Source organism: Amphiura filiformis, chromosome 16, assembly GCF_039555335.1.
Source record: "Amphiura filiformis chromosome 16, Afil_fr2py, whole genome shotgun sequence".
Lineage (NCBI taxonomy): Eukaryota > Metazoa > Echinodermata > Ophiuroidea > Amphilepidida > Amphiuridae > Amphiura > Amphiura filiformis.
The window spans coordinates 22,598,930-22,616,197 of record NC_092643.1 but is presented as its reverse complement, the minus strand read 5'-3'; the positions used below and the strand labels follow the sequence as shown (position 1 = coordinate 22,616,197).

Below are 17,268 nucleotides of genomic sequence, written 5' to 3'. Positions count from 1 at the left end.
AACAAAAAATACATAAAAAGTAATTAATTATGCAAATTAGGTAATTACAGCTAATTATGTATTTATGATATTATTATGCAAATTAGGCATGAGTAATTTTAGGTTTTTTTTTCAATATTTAATGAACGTCTGTTCATTCATCATAAATTTTTTTAAGTATGATCCTGTTATGAGGTTGAATAAATGAACTGAAGTTAATTATTTAAAAACAATACAAAAAAATAAAAAGTTTGACATTTTGACGGTGTCTGGAATATAATTTTCATTTTTACTGTAAACATGGTATGTGTCACCATTACTCAAAGCCAAGTCCGAAAAGTAAAAATTAAAATTCAGTTGCAATGAGACTTTAAATTAACATTTTGTCATCTGGATTAACATGGGAGGATAATCGGTAAAAGCAAAAGCCATTTTACTGTACCGCGTATACAAAAATAGTATGGCCTTGGACACACACAATGGCTTAGAGCTATTGTTGTTTGGAAAATTACTCCCTAAAAATATCATTGATTAATGTTTTGCTTCAACTAGTTTTAGGGAAGTGTTTCATTCGTTGTCGACGGAATTAATTTACATGCTAAGAAAGATTAGTATTTCAGCTAAATGGTGGTAGTTCCTTTACTTCAATAGGCCTATATTTACTGATTTATGAGCGATCTTCAAAAATCCATAAAAACAGGCAGTAGCTCTTAAACAAAACAATTTTTTTATTTAAGGACCCGATGTTAGCCTCGGAAAGGCTTCACACACCATATATTAAAAATTTAAACAATTTGGATAAATGAAGCATATGAAGAAATTCATTTATCGACATGGATGTTTTCTAAAATTGGCCAAATTTGAAGCGCGCCCTTTTCAATTCACTGTTATGCTAGCATGCACAGTGTAGCAGAATTATTGTGCAGCCACTGTGACATACCTACTTTTAAGTGAAAATTCTTTCAGTTTTTACAATAATTAAACATTTTGCATGATTTTTTGTTTTGTTTTTCACTATATACAAATGGATTGCTATGTGTATTACACATATTCTTAAATCTATATACATGTCAAGTACAGGGTTCACAAGTTCAAAGTTCCTACCCTAAAACTTTTTAAATTAATTCGAAACATCTGTGAATTTTGTTCATTTTGAACAATTCCAAGTAAAAACGAAGTCCCTTTGGTATCCGACTCAAAGAGCACCAGAAAGAGGTGGAGAAATTTGAATCAAAACCATTTACTCGAGCAAAACGCCAATCATCTGTCACGGACATTCACAAATCCGCCATCACTGATCATGTGGCCACCACAAATCACTCCATCAATTGGGAGGACTCAAAAGTGATTGATCGTGAAGCCGACAAGACCACCAGGTGGCTAAAAGAAGCCATCTGGATCCGCCGAAAAGGACAAGACACACTAAACAAGGACGAGGGCGCCTACTCACTCAACAACATCTTTGACCAACTCATCACGCCCTCTACGGTGGTTCCTGTTGCCTATAAAAGCAAGCAGTCAGATGTGATGAGTTGCCAGTCTGAAGAAGCCACTAGTGTAGTGGTGAAACATCACTAAAAACGTGAGTAAACCAACTTCATTTGTACTTGGAATTGTTCAAAATGAACAAAATTCACAGTTGATATCAACATTCTTAATGAACTTGTTCAAAAAAAATAAAAATTCGAAACATGTTTTACAAAATAAAAGAATCATGTGAGTCATTGGTAGTCTATTTTGTTTTACACACCTGGTTCAATTTACAATATTACATATTGTTGAGTTCAGTCGCAATGGCTCAATGTGTAAAAAAAGATAAAGTTTGAAAGTTGTACTTTGGTACATTCAACTCTTAAAATGGATGAAACTTTCAAAATTGCGTATTTTCTTACATAATGAGCCATTGTTACCAAACGCAATGACGGACCAGTTATGACAAACACATTGTGCTACCAATAACTTTGATAATTTTTAATGTATTCTAAAAAGTTATAGCAGGGACTTGGAACTTGTTTTTTTGGTTTGTTCCCTTAGGTCACTCACTAATTATTAATATTCACATTATTTAAATTATGGATATATACATATAATGAAAGACAGATAAAAAGTCTACTTTGCATCTGACGTCAGGGCAAAGGCGCACCATGATTGGTTGCCGACCTGCGCAGTACAGCATTTTATGTCTAGTTGTTAGAATTTCAGACTCGATTTAGTCTTTTTATCTCTGTCTTTCATTATAACAATGCTGGGCAGGCTAAATCTCCGATGTGCATTTTCACTGTGACCCATTTGGCAAATACGCTAAAAAGGTGTTTTAATTTTACAGGGGGGTATAAAAAACACTATTTTTGAACAGTTCTCAATTTTTTGGGACCCCTGCAAAATTTGCCAAATAACAGTGAAAATGAACATTTGAGGTTTTGCCCGCCCAACGACGATAAACAGCACAACCTTCTGTTATAGCATGACAGAAGCATGTATAAAACTAAATTTCTTATGGAATGTTTTGTCAAAAACGGGGGGAAGCCCAGTTATCTCAAGGGAAAAACAAGAAGTCTTTAAAAAGACAGGCATCACTCAGCAGGAGTGTAAATTAACGAACAGTAATAATATCAAATCTAGTACCCTTTCTGCAGAGATGCCACTTAGTACCACTCAAAAAAGTCTGATACTTATGAAAAAGCCTGAAATAGCACTAAAACATGCTGAAAATAAATACAAATGTGGAAATTTAGACTGCAAAAGAAGTAAAAGTGGCATCTCTGCTGCAGAACTACTTTTATACTACTGTTGGCTCTCTACACCTATTTGCCAAAAGCTTCAGATTGACCAATGGAATACTTCACACAAACCATGGATCAGATTAATTTTCTGATTTTTACATAGTGAATTCCAGCTCAAATAACTGTAAAATTCAAAATTAACCATGTAAACCTATGCAGCATATAGGTGACCTTGACCTGTTTGGTCACACAATTAAGATGGCTACATAGTTTACCAGTGGGTACATGTGAAGCGATCAAGCAAAATCAGTCGGAACTCAGAATTATTGATTTTGAGATATAGCCAAACAAAGGAAATATTTCCTTTTGTTTCCTCTTGTTTTGGAAACTCTTTATTTGCTCATATCTTTGGAACTGGTTGTTCAATTTCAATAGGGTTTTCTGCAAAATCCAGCTTTGTAAATGCTTTTTACTATCCTACAAGCACCTGAAAATTTAATATTTCTGAGTTCTGACTGATTTTGCTTGATCGCATCACATGACTTGAAGTGCTAAATACTTAGCACACTGCTACAGTAGCAGTGCTACTTACAACACACACAATACAGGATTTTGAGAAATCTTCTCATTATTTCCAGGGCCATCTCAAGAACCACTGAACCAATAATGGGCTTGTTTAGACTCATTTTAATGCATTTTGCATGCTGATTCCAAATATGGCAGTGTATCTTAATAATTTTGAATTTTACTAAAATACTGAAAAATTTGGAAAGTTGTTGACTTCACTCCGAGGGTTAAATAACTCCTCCTCTGTACTAGCCTTAAAGTGAAAGCCCCACTTTTGGTTCAAGTTCCTTAGGGAATTAGTCAAGGTTAAAATCTATTTATGTGAATTCTGTTCTGTTTGTCATTAAAGTAACAGGTGTAAGTCAGTTCTTCTGTGGAGAACTGGCCAAGCGGGGCTTCCTGTTTAAGACCAGATAATCATGTCAGTAGAATCCCCACAAATTATTAGCAGCATAATCCGGCTCCATTCTTCTCAATGGGCTTCCCCAACTAGCTTGTCACGATGACTCTGACCCTAATGTGGGTCGCACATTTTCTTTCAGCGGCGTGTCCACAGATGAAGTTGAGGACACAGATGACAGATGGGAACGATCAGCAGATTTGTAGTGCCCTAACTCGCGCTTTAGATTGCGAAGTTCAGTGGTTGCTTTGTTCAGGTCCTGCAAGAAAACAATAGTTACTTGTTGTTGAGTGATGAAGTATAGAGTTATAGGAATACAGGAAAAGTGAATCACAAAATGGGGAAAATGAAAGTTTTAATACAGAATTTTGAGAGAGTAAAACAAGATTATTGCCTGACAATCATGACTGACTAACAGTGATTGGATATGGTGGCCTGATAAGCTGTATAGTTTTGTCATATTATTTGCATATTTATGAATATTAATGAGCTGATTTGCATATTTTGCCTATATTTTCATTAATCCATTCTGCAGCTGAATCGTAAAGACAGATCAACTTCAAACTTGATATGGGATTGGATATGGTGGCTGAAGTGCTGTATGGTTTTGTTTTAGGGATCAGATTTTCAGAAATTTTAATGCTTTGATTTTTAAATGAAAAGATGATTGATTATAGGACTACACAAATTATGGCCGGATCAACAGCCCCCCCCCCCCCCATCCCATTAAAATGCAGTTTTTGGTACCTACCAGATGAAAGCTCATATTTTTTTCATAACCCTTGTGAAATTTTAGTTTCACTTGGGTAAATATTTGACCCATGTTTCACTGTTTTATTGTGTTTCTTGCTAATTTACCTTTGAAAATTATAATATAGACTGGGTATGCTACTTACTATACTCAATCATGAACAAAATCTAAAGTTTGTTCGGCTTATAATTGGCAACACTTATTAAATAATAAAACAGCATTTATATTTAGCACATTATGAACAAAAATTCTTCAGTGCGTCAGTCATGCATCATGCAACACACAAATATCAGTATTTGTTTTCATTATTTTTATCACCAATTATAAGCCGAACAATCTTCAGCATCGTCAGGCTAAAAACTAACAACAGAGCTATATGGTATTTCATAATATGACGGTAATGGAAAGAAAGTTCAAATGTTTGTTGTTTTTCGGCTTTTCACAAAATTATGACAAAAAGTGAATCAACTCTTACACAAGTCAATCTCTTTCACAATTAGGGGATTAAACTAAAAATCTAAAAGTTCTATTTTGATTGTTTAACTTTTTCTTTATTTCTCACAAACCATGATTGCTTACCGAGAGAAAGCGTTCATCCAGAATTCTCTTGGATGTCTTCATACCCAATATCTGTCACATGGGGCGCTGTTGGCTATTCTGAGCCATTGACACTATATTTTGATTGGTTACTCAGATGGTTATAATCATGTAATTAACCAATCAGGGGCACTGTTAGCAGAAGTAGGTTAAGCTTACCTCTTTCAGCAAGTTGTTCTCCTGTTTAATCTGGAAGTGTAATTGTATTTTCTGCTTGGCGTTCTGGTGGCCAACGAGCTTTACATTTTCATTACTCAACTCTGCATTCTTGTTTTTCAGAATGTCCATATCCTGCAACAGAATCATTGGTATAATGAAACATTACAATAGATTGGTCTTACAATTGAATACCTGAGTGGAAGAAGGGCCCAACTCCATCAAAACTGTTTTTGAGATATTAAGAAAAAACTAAATATCTGGAAAAGTTTTATAGACAGAATGTTTTCATCTTCAGGGGACCTTTAATACAGGAACATACAATATTACATACATTCGAAATTATATATGATGTTTCCATGGCAACGGTACAGGTCTTAATACGAGCTGGAGTTGGGCCCTTCTTCCACTAATATACTGCAAGTGCCAGTTCTGTGAGCAGATTGCTTATAAATAGCCACAGAAATTTGATTATTATTCATTAATTGCACAAGTAAAAGCATGTAATATGTTGGCAAGAAAATTTATTGTAGTGAAAAGCAGATTTCATGGATGAACAAAATTCCTCTTTAACCCAATATTTGTGGAAGAAGGGCCCAACTCCATGGAGTTGGCCCTTTCTTCTATAAAAACCACGATTAAATGTACATGGAAGACTATTTAGAAAGTGGATTTTGGCTCATCTTTCACACACAAGGAAGAACAGTCTGCTGGCAATAAAATGCTGGGTCAAACTCATTTTTGTAAAAAATTGGAGTTGGGCCCTTCTTCCACTCAGGTATTCAATTTAATACATGTTTGCACAGCTGCCTGTATCAGTAATTAGCTGCTCAAAATTCTAAGTGCTTTTGTGGAGGGTGTCTACCTTTCTTCAAAATACACTCATTTAGAGACAAATATGCTTGTGGATGGAATTCTCCGGTATCCCTGATGAAATTGCTGCACTCACATTGAATATGCATATTGGAATTTTTTTTAAAGCGCAGTGATTTATAGTGCGCTACGCACAGGCACAACAAGCCTCAGCACACTTTACAGGTTGTCGCTGACCACTACGGCCCCACATCATTCAATAAACCATTTAACAACAAATCATGGCTACAAGAGCGCAGACATTCCACAATTAACCATTGCAACCAGGATCAGCTCCACGAGTTTTGTACAGGTTACAACAAGACAATTAACAGCAAGTTCCTTGTCCAGGGGAATTTCAAGCTAATTCAATTTTTCCACGAGAACATACTAGGCACCGCCAGGGTTCGAACCCGCAACCTCTCACACCATAGTCGAACGCCTTAACGATTGAGCTAACTTGACTGCTTTTAATAACAATTAAGGGAAGGGGTATGAATGTTTGGTCAGTATTTTTTCTGAGACAGAGCACATCAGACATATCGAATTGCATTCTGAATACGAGAATGTCCTTATGATATCAAATAAATTTGATTTTTTTTTTTTAATTTGCGATATAATACACATTTTTAAACTTTATAAATCTAATGATATGTACTTAAAGTGTATGTAGCTGGGGTGAAAAGCCAACGATCAATTGAAAATTTTGACCTTTCGTATTGAAGATATTAATTTTTCCCCCAAACAACAAAAAAATTGAAAATGACAATATGAAAGGTCCAAATTTTCAATTGATCGTCGGCTTTTCATGTGTGTGTGTGTGCACGGCTGCACGCCATTCTATATCATTACACAATATAAGTTCATTCAAGTGTGATATATGGGTTGTATTATCATAATTTTGGATATGTAACCTTACCTTTATAAGCTTTGTCTTCTCTTCGCTAATTTCAGCAAGTTTGGATTTGATATCCTCTTTCTCACTGAAGTGAGCATTTTCAAGAGCTTTGACTCTGAAAGAAAATTTTAAAAGGGTAAAAATGACCCAAAAGTACTAAAACATATTTAGGTCATTACAAATCAGCTGACTTTTGGGGGAAAAAGGGGGGGAGTATGGTAGAATTTAACAATGAAAATCACAAAGCAGATATCAGCATCTTATCATGCACTTCATCTAAGGTATTGCTTCAAACCCCACCTGCCAGTCTACTGTCAGTGCCAGATCACACCATCGTTGCATGCCTTCGCGTATATGGACAAAATGTTGCGTGTCGTCACATTTACGTGAAAGACCATAAAAATAAGGGATATGTGCGTAGCAGTTTCGTCTGTCGCACTTCATGAACAGACCTGAAACTGCCCATTTGTGAAAAAAAGAGGAAAATGCTTTAAAAAGGAGAAAAATAGCACAAAATCATGCTCAAAAAGCACAAATTGGGCTAAAAATAACAAATAATGCATAAATTTCAGGAATGAAAAGAGAGAAAATCAACTAAAGAGAGGAAAAGTTCCAGGTCTGCATGGGACAATCGGCCCACATTCTCGGGCGATGCCAATACTTTGACGGTTTGTGGTTAATCTGTAGTAGTCTGTGGGTCTTGCACAATGGAAAGCAGCCATGCAGTACAGAGAGGGTGATACAATCCATCTAACAGGGATGTAAAATTGGCAACATATCCATTTCCTGAAAATGCACCTGGATAGTGGCTCAGGGTTTGTGTGCGATATTGAACATTTAGGGGGGGAGGTTGTCCGTGGAATAGGCTGCAGGGTATCACCACCTCCTAAAATGTTTTTTTTGCTCTTCTTATGACGAATTATCATCATTCAATTCCGGAAATGAAAAAAAAAATCTGGAATGCCAGTAATTTCCAGAAGATTTACATCCCTGATCTCCCTGACTTTTGGCCCCAGGGGTCATTCTATAAATATTTACAAGTTAAATTTCTTACCTCTCTAGTTCTTCTGTTAAATGTTCTTGATTTTCATCTGCCATTTCTAGATTGGCAGTCAGCTGGGCGATCCTGCAATGGAGAAAGCAAGGAAAAAAACATCAAAATGGTTACTAAATAAGTGATGTCATCCTTTTGTTATAAAGCATTTTCCAGCCTGATGTGGCAGTGGCAGTTTTCATTTTTTTGAATTTTGACCAACTTCACCAAAAATATTTGAAATTTGGCCATTTTTGGTGCAAATTTCTCAAAGTTGGTCAAAATTCAAAAAAATAAAAAAACAGTCCCCAGATATTTTTATCTAGTTTTTAAAAATTAATAAAAAAAATTTTTTAGCCAAACAATTTTTTTGTTACGCTATGTGAAAAAATTCGGGCCAAAAAACCTGTTTTTTGTGCTTTTCTCCAAAAATGAGCATTTTAGCCCAAATTGGACCTCACAGATGAATTCATCAAGTCATTTCCATTCTAAAATGTATACTTTTATATTCTTTAGACCAATAATTTAGCAGTTATGAAGCCCGAAAGTTTCCATAATTCCAGGGTTAAGACCAACCTTAAGGTGAGTTTGAGCAGTGCCAGAGGTCTGAAACACAATGAAATGTGGGTCTAATATTTACCCTAGTAAGTCTAAAATTTCACAGGAGTTATGAGAAAAGGTGGGTCCAAAGTTTCCATATTATATTGAGGCCTATCGCTTCGTCGTTTTAATATCAGAAGTAAAAACTCGGATCATACACCTTTAATTCTGTTTAAAAAAAAGGCCCTAACTGCAATAGCTGCCAGGTGTACCATTCTTAAGAAGTGTACAATCAATGTAAATGCAGAAATGTCAAATGTGTATAGGACAGCTATTGCAGAAATGGCCTTATTCCATCCACCAAACCCTCGATATAACTTACTGTGTTTCCACAGAGAGCTTCTGTTCAATGGCGTCATCTTTCGTCTTATTGGCACTGTCAAACGCAGCCTGGAGATTACTCACTTGACTCTCTAACTCATGACAGGTGTATTGCAGCTCGGTTTCTCTACAGGTGGCAAATAAATAGACACAAAAATTATTTTTCGAAATTATTTAGGCTAAAAAAGATTAATTGTTGTCTCGAAGGTTTGGCGCACATTGTTGAAATGACCTGTGTTATAATTCAATATTCTCAGCTCTAGAGGTTTTTTTGGGAAAAACTTTACTACCATTCACAATTCTGACTGGTCAAGTATTCAATCATTCTAAATTCCTTTTACACAAGTGATCAAATTGCAGCTGACAAAATATTTATACATTCATAATAATTTTATTGCTTTTAATCACAATAAAAAAATAATGTGATCCTGCAGAAGTGTGGACTTTGTTTTTGTGGGGTTATGTTGTGTGCACTTGCACTCTGTGCACTTAACTCCAAAACAGTTGAAAGGTACTATATTCAGTTTAGTTTCTCTGTAATATTTAAAATAGTATATCAAATAGACGGTATCCAGCATAATTATATTTGCATGGTAATATGCTTAAATTCCATTTCAATAAAACACTACAGCACTATGCAAATGTTCAGGGTACAATATATAGAGCCACCATTACTCAGCGGAGCACCCATAGTGCTATATATGACCCGCTCTAACAAAACCAGGAAGAAGTCGCATTTCATGATTTGAATAAAATTGTAAGAAATAGATAGTAAGCTTTAAAATGATACCAAAATTATATAAATAGCATCAATACTTTTTAAGATATGGATAATTTTGTAAATAATACCTTGATATTTTTGCCAAATTGCTATTCTGAGTAATGGGCCAATTAGTTTCCTGCCTTACACAGGATTACACAATAAGTACTTTCAAGGATTTGAAAGTCCACTTAGTCCCACAGTCAAATACCATGAAATTAAGAGTTCCAAAATTGGAATTTGTTTTATGGGAATGACATCGAAAATATGTCTGGCGACTTGTTCCTGGTTTTGTTGGAGCTGGTCACATAGGAACACACAATATGTGGTGCCTTACTGTTATCAATATTTATGGCCTTATGCCTACCTGTCTGCAAATCTTAATGCTTCGTTTTCCACCTGGTGTTGCAGGGATGTGAATTGTGATTGAAGCGCTTCATTCAAATTGTGTATTCTCTCGAGTTCCAACTGGCGGAAAAGTAAAGAAGAAGAAAATAAGTTACAACATTGGTAGATACTATTGTGTCATGATGTAAATTGACTGCTCCGTGCCATAAGTGGTTAAGTGCAATAGCTGCCATGTGTAGCTGCCAGTGTAGATGAGTACAATATACTGTGTGTAAACTGCCAAATGTTCACAGGGCAGCTATTGCCCTCCACTTCCTTGTCCACAATTGGGCTATTCCAGCTGAAATCCATACACCCCCTATAGAAAACATGACCTTAATCTCCCACACAGGGGGTGTAGATTTCAAATAGAGTCAACCCTTCAGGTAATTCTATTTGAAATTCACACAAAATTTAATTAAGTCTTAAGTTTTAAAGAGCATTAAGTCTTATTCTTTGGCTTACCTTGTAGTTGTTGATTTCTTGTGTCTTTGTATGCCTCATCTCCTCGTACTCATCATAGAACTCGGAGAATCGAGTCTCGCTATCCTTGAAAGTAAGACAGTACAGTCAAGGAACTCAACATTGTATATTCTTTTCTGAAGTCAAGCATACAGCGATGCAACTAAGCACTGTCAATCAAAAACCTGAAACTTGTGACAAATTCCCAAAACAGGCTGAAAATACATAAAAGTACTAAAATGACCTTTGAACACAATAAAGGCTCTCATAGTGCAGTTATGACCCATGTTTGGTTGCAGTAGCATTTAAACTGTTTATATGAGACCAAATTTTAACCAAAGTCTTACATTATGGTATTTTACAAGTGTGACCTCAAATTATCTTTGACCTCAGTAATGACCTTAACACCACCAAGTTTGATCATCATTATGTTTTGGATCCATGGCAATATAACACTTGGATTCATCAAAACATAATAATGGTTACAGTGGGATTTGCACTATTCATATGAGAACAAATGTTAACCAATGGTCTTGCATATTTTATGACACACAGATATACACACCCATCCCCCCAGTCACACAACTCAATGATGATGACAAAATCAACTCTAGACTTTCATATACCATCACATTCACCATGATAAAAGCAGACAAAACCAGATGAAAATAAGTAGCGCAGTGAGCATTATAAGCCTCAAATGCTGTTTCTTCAGATAAAAAAGGGTAAAGGAGTCGATCCTGTATAAACAGTGATCGGAGTGCCCATCTCTCTTTCATTGGCGATTGGGCCAGACTCCTCCATGTAATGTTGCTATGGGGGATCGCTACACCTCCTCTACAGCGAGTCTGTTACCGTCCCAGCATTTAAGAATGCCGGTACCCATTTAAACACCTGGGTGGAGAGGAGTAATCGAGATAAAGTGCCTTATTCAAGGGCACAACACGATGGTGTCGCCGGGGCTCGAACCCGCAACCTTCCGATTATGAGTTAGTGCCCATTCCGCTAGGCCACCATGCTCCAAAATTTCTTCAGATACATGCTCATATTGTATCTATTCATATGATGACCTTTGAATAAACTCACACACCACAACTATATGTCAAATTTTATTGTAACAAGGTTATGTCATGAGATAAGAAGGTCTATATTTCCTTTAAACATGTGAGTAGTGTAAGTCATTTTCAGTCTTATAAAGCAAAGGATATGCAGCAATCTCCACCATCTTATCCTCCAGGATCAACTTGACATTTTGCAGCTCAGAGTTTTGAGACTCATTTTCAACTACCACTGTCGATATGTTACTTTTGACGTCCTCTATCTGGGCTTCATATCGGCTTATAGTATCCTCCATTTCTACATCTTTCTGGGCAAGCTGAAACAAAAACATATATGAGGAAGTTAGCCAGAAGATGATCCACATAGTGAGTTTTGCAGTTCATTGTTTACAACCACTGTTGATATTTTGTCCATTTCCACATCTTTATGTGCAAATTGAGCCATGAATAAAATACAGTCGCACAATTGATTAGAAACAGGAATTTTATTTTGTGTGGAGGGATCACTTGAAGATTTCAAATGCAAAATAAGTTGGTACTACTTGGGGGGGAACAGAGATACAGAGCAACATCACCAAATTGGACTAAAAAAGCTTACATGACTTATACAAGAAATATGTGACAATTTTGCAAAAAGTTAGTTTTTGAAGTAATAGATGTTTACTTAGCTGTATGCATCAGCCTGAATGCATGATGGCAACTGAGTTGGAGTATACATGTAAACAAAATACATGGCATATGGCCACAGCAGCTTTTGGTGGGGAAATATTAATCTTCATACAGGGTGTTCACTATTCAAATTAAAAATGTCCTCATAAAAAGGTTCACTAGTATATAATAGCATCCACACGTTAAACACTTTTATGGATGAAAATGGTTGGATCTGAGCTGCTGAATTTGGTTTGAATTCCAAAATCTTCCTAAGGGGGTGTGGTTTCAATGGAACAGCACAGTCTTACTTTTTGAGCCATTTCATTAATAGTGTGGTCTTTGATCGTAACAACTTCCTGCATCGCTTGAAGTTCAATCTCATTCTTCATCATTTCTTGCATGCGATCATCGTTGCTTTCTGTCATATCGTCCAGGTCCGCCTGTAACATTTCTTTCTGCAAAGAGATTCAAAGAACGAGACAATTATAACGAGATTGGATGAAACTATTTCCGGAAACATACCAGTCTCTCTAAGAACTATTTTGATTGGTTACAAAATATATTCTGTATTGAGCCAATCACAGGTATGGTTAAAGAGGGTTAGTATGGCTGAAAGGGATTAAATGATCTAAAAGCTTTAATTTGATTGGTTATATAGATGCATATATCATGTATTTAACCAATCGGAGGCGCTGTGAAGTCTAATACGAATATTAATACCCAAAGTGTTTCATTTCAACCCCAATACTTTTCCCAATTCCATTTTCCCTATATGTGACATGATCAAGGGGAATGAGTCACATGTCGACCTTAGTCGGAAATGAGTTTTTACCGCATGTTGATACGACCTTTCTTTGCGAAGTTACATAAATTTATCCATCACTGAAAACAATATAAAACAAAAGAATTTAAACACTTTCTTTGCCAATATCTCAAAATCAATATTATCGACATCCGACTCATTTCCCTTGATCGTGTCACATATAGAAGCAACTGAAATTAATTCTTTTCCTATTGTTTTGGTTAATTCATTTTCATTGACATGTTGAAAACTTTGTTTGTTGTTGTTGAAAAGTAATTATGAAGAATAGCCAACAGATATTGACAAGGTCAATGAACAGAATGAAACAATGGAATTTAACTGATAACTCGTCTCTGATGGGCCAATCAAATCTACTCCCTATTCCAGAAAAATATATAACTAATTTTTCGGGATTAAAAAAATGTTATCCTGTTTTGCCAAATGAAACTTAGCTAAATCCTAATCCTTTAGTTAGTCCTAACTAGCAATAAAGGTCAAATTTTAATATTTGGCCAATTTTTTTGAAATAAGGGCCAAAAACATGCTTTTAGGGTGTTTTTCAGATGCTGTGACAATCAAGCCCAAAGACTTGCACAAAGACTAATTTCAGTTTATGCATTCTAATTTTTGGGAAAGGCATGCTGCATTCTAATAACCAACAATTTAATTAAAGTAACGCAAAAAAGTGAAAATTAGAGCAAAATTTCGGCATAAACTCAAGGTTTTGTGACTTTTTGTGACTCGATTGTCAGAAAACACGCCGAAAATGCATGTTTTTTTCAAGAAATTAGTAAAAATGTGAACTTTTTTTTAAATCTCCAGTTAGGACTAAATGAATGATTAGGATTGTGCTATGTTTCATTTGGCAGAGCTTGATAATATTTTTTTAACCCCAAAAAATTAATGCTGTATTTTTCTGGAATAGGGAGTAAGGTTTAGTGCAAGAAAGCACAATAGAGAATACAGAAATTGTCCAATGTCTATAGGGCAGCTATTGCATATAAGGCTTTCTTGCACTCTTCACTCCATATTATGTTGGGTTGAAGTAAATGGTATGCAAGAAAAACTATACAGCTAAAGTTTGTTCGGCTTATAAGGCAAAAAAAACAACTCATAACACTGTGTATTGATAAAGAATGGTGTGCACGCACTTAGGTGAGTTGTGCGTTGCGTAATGCGCAAACTTATGTGAATTTACGCGAGCATGCGCTGGGACTTTATTGACGCGCGCACTCCGCGCAGCAACAAAAGCCAAATAACTTTTGCCTTGTATTAAGCCAAACAAACTTAGGAGGTGGCATTGAACCTCTGATAAAAGATCATACAAGATAGAATTGATCATTGATCATACATCCATCAGTGTTAAGTTTCTTTCTTGTCATCTCCTCCTTAGCAACAAGTTCCTTATGCAATGGCAGAGGTTGGATGGAACCTCAGATAAAAGGTAATATAAGTCTACAAAAGAAACCCCCAACACCCTGTTCTACGGGCGGGCAGAAGAGGCTAAATGACACTACAAAAATCACCAAAGCTTGGAAAAAAATTAAAAACATGTTTTGACATTTTTGCAACAACAACAAAAAAATCAGCTCAAAATTAATCCACTTTGGCCAAAAAGGGGCTGTTTTTATATAGCTAAAACTTTACTGAGCTAAACAAAAGAACAAAAAATAACAACAGAAAATTTTGTTGTTGTTTCTAAGATAGAATCAGTGTTGTATGGTGCAAAAACTGATAGAGGAGCCAATGGCTCCTAACTTTATAAATTTAGGCGCCCAAATTTTGCTCCCAAGTAAAAAAACTGAGGCGCCAACTCATCGTATTCCAACTGCTTGAAGTCATCACAATCATTTAAATCTATGTTCAATTTTAAGTTTTTTAGGCTTACTTCCATTTACAGTTCATGACCTTACATAACACCACTAGTACTTCTAGCTTCATTAATAGTATCAATAGCTGTTGGATTCCCTGATTTTATTGTTTCATATTCATTCTCCTTGTTCCCCAAAAGTTCATCAAATTCAAAGTTGTTTTTGACTTTGATGCCATCTTGAGTACTTAAAAACAATCAAAACTTTTGACCTATCCTATTTGCTGGCGATTAAAAGCTTCAACAGTTGGTCGCCATTGGCGCCAGGGATTGAAGGTTTAGAAAAAAAAAAAAAAATATAGTCGCCAATGCGACTAAAATGGTTTACACCGTAGAAGGCTGCGATCACATAGAAGTATACTGTATACGATATTCGCTATATGAAATACGCTCGTTCGATCAGGCCGAGTTCAGATAGCATACTCCTATGTGAACTCAGCCTGATCGAATGAGCGATATCGTATAGCTTAATACCGTGATACAGTATACTTCTATGTGATCGCAGCCCAAAGCACTGGATAGAATAGAGGCCGTCAGCGTGACGTCATATGCCGCCATCTTGTGGGTACACAATGCGATGGTCGTTCGATCTCCATGCATGAACAGGAAAATCACAGTGTCGATGCATGATAACAGCTGCATGGCCAGCTGCGTGGCAAGCTGCGCCCTGCGTGTAGTGTCCAATGCATGAACATGTGTATCATTTATACCAACAAGATGGCAAAAGGCTGACGGCCTCTATTGAGAAATAACCTACATCCATCAAGTGTTGAGTTTCCTTTCTTGTCATCTCCTCATCCTTAGCAACAAGCGCTTTCTGCAAATTCTCCAATGCCTCTAGCTGTTCCTCCAGGTTCTGTCTCAGTAAATCACCTTGGCAACGCAGGTCATAGATAACGCTCTTCTGGTGCTCCATGGTTGATTCACTCTCCGACAACTTTGAACGCAGGTCTCTGATTGCTGTCATGAAATTTGAAATAGCATCCTACAAAAAGTGGTATAATATGATTAATATTTTACCCAGTAGCAAGCCAGCTCTCTTCCTGGCTCTGTAGTTATGATATTTTGCTTGTAACCTTGGTTTAATTATTTGCTATGATTTGATTAAATTTATGCTTGCTAATCATTAGTAACCAGATTCAATTCTTTATTGTATATATATATATATTTTTGCTGTTTGTCCGTGAGGAAGGTGGGTGAGAAAAACTCACCTGCCAATTTTCAATTTTTTCCAATAATTTTGTGATTGGGAAACCCCATAGAATTTGTACACTGAGAGTTTTTGGCATGTTGCCAAGTTCATCAGATCAGCTTAAATTAGTTATTTATTCATTTTATTTAAAATATTTTTGATATTATATGAGTGTGCTATACAAAACTGTGACATGTGCTATTGTTTGCTACACAATTTGTGTACATCCATATCAAAACGATGCACTTGTCGGCTGCTACATTTCAGGAATACAGAGAACAATTTGTTAACCATGTGACTTGGGGATCATTTAAGTTACCTCCACTTGAGATGAGTCTGGTATCTAATCCTTCTATTATGTGAAATGAGACACATGTAGCAGCCGACAAGTGCATCCTTTTGACATGGATGTACACATTTGTTCACCATTTATTGTGCCTTGCAGGCAGGGTAACATCATTTTACCTTATCAGCTTTCGCTTCTTTCTCCAACTTCTCAGATTTGGCCATTGAATTTCCATATTTTTCTGCCAAATTTTCCAAGTCCTTACTCTGAAGTGGCAATAGAAAAAACACAAGATACTTAAAACAATCATTTAATTCACTTTATATAGATCTACAAACATTTCTTTGCAAGCAACAAAGTTTAAGTGGTATTGATGTGAATGATGAGTCATAAACCATCTGCTATGGATATGATTACTAGAGGTTAATGACGGCACATCAGTTGTTTTGAGGGTATTATGAAAAATCTAAATATTTTGCCTTTGGAACTGATATTCCATGGTCCAAGCATTTCACCTTGAGTTTGGTAACGTTTTCTTGACACGCTTCCAGGACGTCCCTGTAAAGCACCAACATCCCTATCAAACTTGAGACAAAACAAAGTATAGCTAGTCTCTTTCACATCTTACCTTCTTATCAATATTACCCTGCATGGCACTGATCTGTTTTTGTAGCTCACTGTTAGCCTCTAGCGAAGTCAGCAATTGTTGCTGCTGTTGGTCTGTGCTCTCTCTTTGCTCTCTCATCAGGAAGTCATTCCTTTCTATCTCGGATTCTAACCTTTCTACCAGAGTCTGAAAAAAAAAGTATAGGAGACTTTAAGAAGTTCTATTTTGATTGGTTATAAAGAGGGTTATATCATGTATTGAGCCAATCAGAGATTAGGTAAGAATGCCCAATAGAGCTACATGTAAACAGGATTAT

At 36.1% G+C, this 17,268-nt stretch overlaps 1 protein-coding gene across 1 annotated transcript in view; it reads right to left on the bottom strand.

Moving 5' to 3' along the window:
- Positions 1-3,654: 3,654 nt before the first annotated feature.
- The window catches only part of LOC140172494 (kinesin-like protein KIF15), a 43,762-nt gene continuing 30,148 nt past the window's right edge, over positions 3,655-17,268 (bottom strand). Inside the window, exons 22-33 of the mRNA XM_072195640.1 lie at positions 16,974-17,138; positions 16,525-16,611; positions 15,625-15,852; positions 12,504-12,650; positions 11,696-11,861; positions 10,490-10,581; positions 10,005-10,105; positions 8,879-9,004; positions 7,978-8,049; positions 6,945-7,038; positions 5,177-5,308; positions 3,655-3,928 (exon numbers count right to left, since the gene is read on the bottom strand). Of these exons, the coding sequence (XP_072051741.1) occupies positions 3,767-3,928; positions 5,177-5,308; positions 6,945-7,038; positions 7,978-8,049; positions 8,879-9,004; positions 10,005-10,105; positions 10,490-10,581; positions 11,696-11,861; positions 12,504-12,650; positions 15,625-15,852; positions 16,525-16,611; positions 16,974-17,138 (1,572 nt within the window). The 3' untranslated portion in view covers positions 3,655-3,766. The remainder of the gene's footprint in view (positions 3,929-5,176; positions 5,309-6,944; positions 7,039-7,977; positions 8,050-8,878; positions 9,005-10,004; positions 10,106-10,489; positions 10,582-11,695; positions 11,862-12,503; positions 12,651-15,624; positions 15,853-16,524; positions 16,612-16,973; positions 17,139-17,268) is intronic.